At 48.4% G+C, this 1,284-nt stretch overlaps 1 protein-coding gene across 1 annotated transcript in view; it reads left to right on the forward strand.

Annotated features, from left to right (window-relative positions):
- The window catches only part of AURANDRAFT_67350 (hypothetical protein), a gene marked incomplete at both ends in the record, with an annotated part of 7,917 nt that overhangs the window by 4,786 nt on the left and 1,847 nt on the right, over positions 1-1,284 (forward strand). The window contains one exon of the mRNA XM_009042765.1: positions 142-1,223. Coding sequence (XP_009041013.1) covers positions 142-1,223 — 1,082 coding nt within the window. The remainder of the gene's footprint in view (positions 1-141; positions 1,224-1,284) is intronic.

The following is a 1,284-nucleotide window of genomic DNA, read 5'->3' on the forward strand; positions in this document are numbered from 1 at the left end:
GGCCACGAGGGGAGAGTCCCAAATTTAGGAGAAAGCGCCACTGGCGCACCAAACAAGTCAAGTAAAAACCAGAAAACAGAAAAATAAAAACCAAATAAAAATAAAAATCAGAAATGTATAACAATTTGAAAACGGAAGTAGGTAGGGTAATGCCCGACCTCAAGCAACACAAGAGAGTGACATGTTACTCCACAGCGACCTTGTCGCTGAGACCCGGAGAAGAGCGGGTGATCAAAGTGAAATTCAGTGCGAAAATCCCTGAAGGCCAGTGGGTTGACGATCAATACGACTGTGCTATCAAGGGTGAATGGGCGGACAACCCCCACACTGATGACCCGGAAAATCACCGCAATGGAATGGTCTTAGTAGGAAGGAGTAGAACTGACATCGGAGGATTCATGTGGGAAGGAGACGGTACGCGTCATGGACAGACTTACGTCAAGAATACGCACCAGAACTTACCTATCAGGATTGAACGCGGACAGGAACTAGGAGAAACCAATGTCATTAGCGGAGTGGTCACAGGTTCGGCAGACAGCCGCACCGGGGAAGTATTTCATTTGGACGACGACGCTACGAAACAAGTGGCAGAAAGAGCCTCTAGTGTCGAGCATAAGTTCTCCAAGTTGAAATGGCTCCCCCTGACCTTTATCCAAGTAATAGTATTTTATAGTGGAATCGGTGGATTCGATAAGGGGTTGCAGAGAGCTTGGGAAAAGCATGGGGCGGCGTTCAAAGTCGTCTTAGCCATAGACAACTGCGAGCTCAGCAACGAGATTCACCGAAACACTTTCCCAGGAGTGACTGTTGTAAATCACATACTGGGCAAATCATTCAAGGCCACAATGGACTTGATCAGCGAATATATACCGCGAGAGCAGTGGAGCTCGATGTACTGGCATGCTAGCCCATCGTGCATTGAAGGTTCCACTGCCAACATGCAGAAGAGGAACGTGAAGGAGTTTGTAAAGCTCACACTATGGACCCTCAGTCTCATGAAGCAGTGCAGACCAGGAATGTGGACCCTGGAACAGATCCCTGTAATCGCTAGATACGTGATGTTGGAGACACCATATGCTGAAGTCTTGAACATGCGTGAATTCACAGCCCAGACGTCCGACAGGAAAAGACTCATCGCCTCTAAAGCACATACAATGCAAACTGAGTATGCTCAGGAGCCTTTGAATATGAGCGTGATAGACTTGCCTGACATCTGCAAGGATGTGCGTCCCAGACCAGACAGAAACCGTGAGACCCCAAATACGTGCCATGTCGCCCGCGTAA

Source organism: Aureococcus anophagefferens (assembly GCF_000186865.1).
Source record: "Aureococcus anophagefferens unplaced genomic scaffold AURANscaffold_37, whole genome shotgun sequence".
NCBI classification, from domain to species: domain Eukaryota; class Pelagophyceae; order Pelagomonadales; family Pelagomonadaceae; genus Aureococcus; species Aureococcus anophagefferens.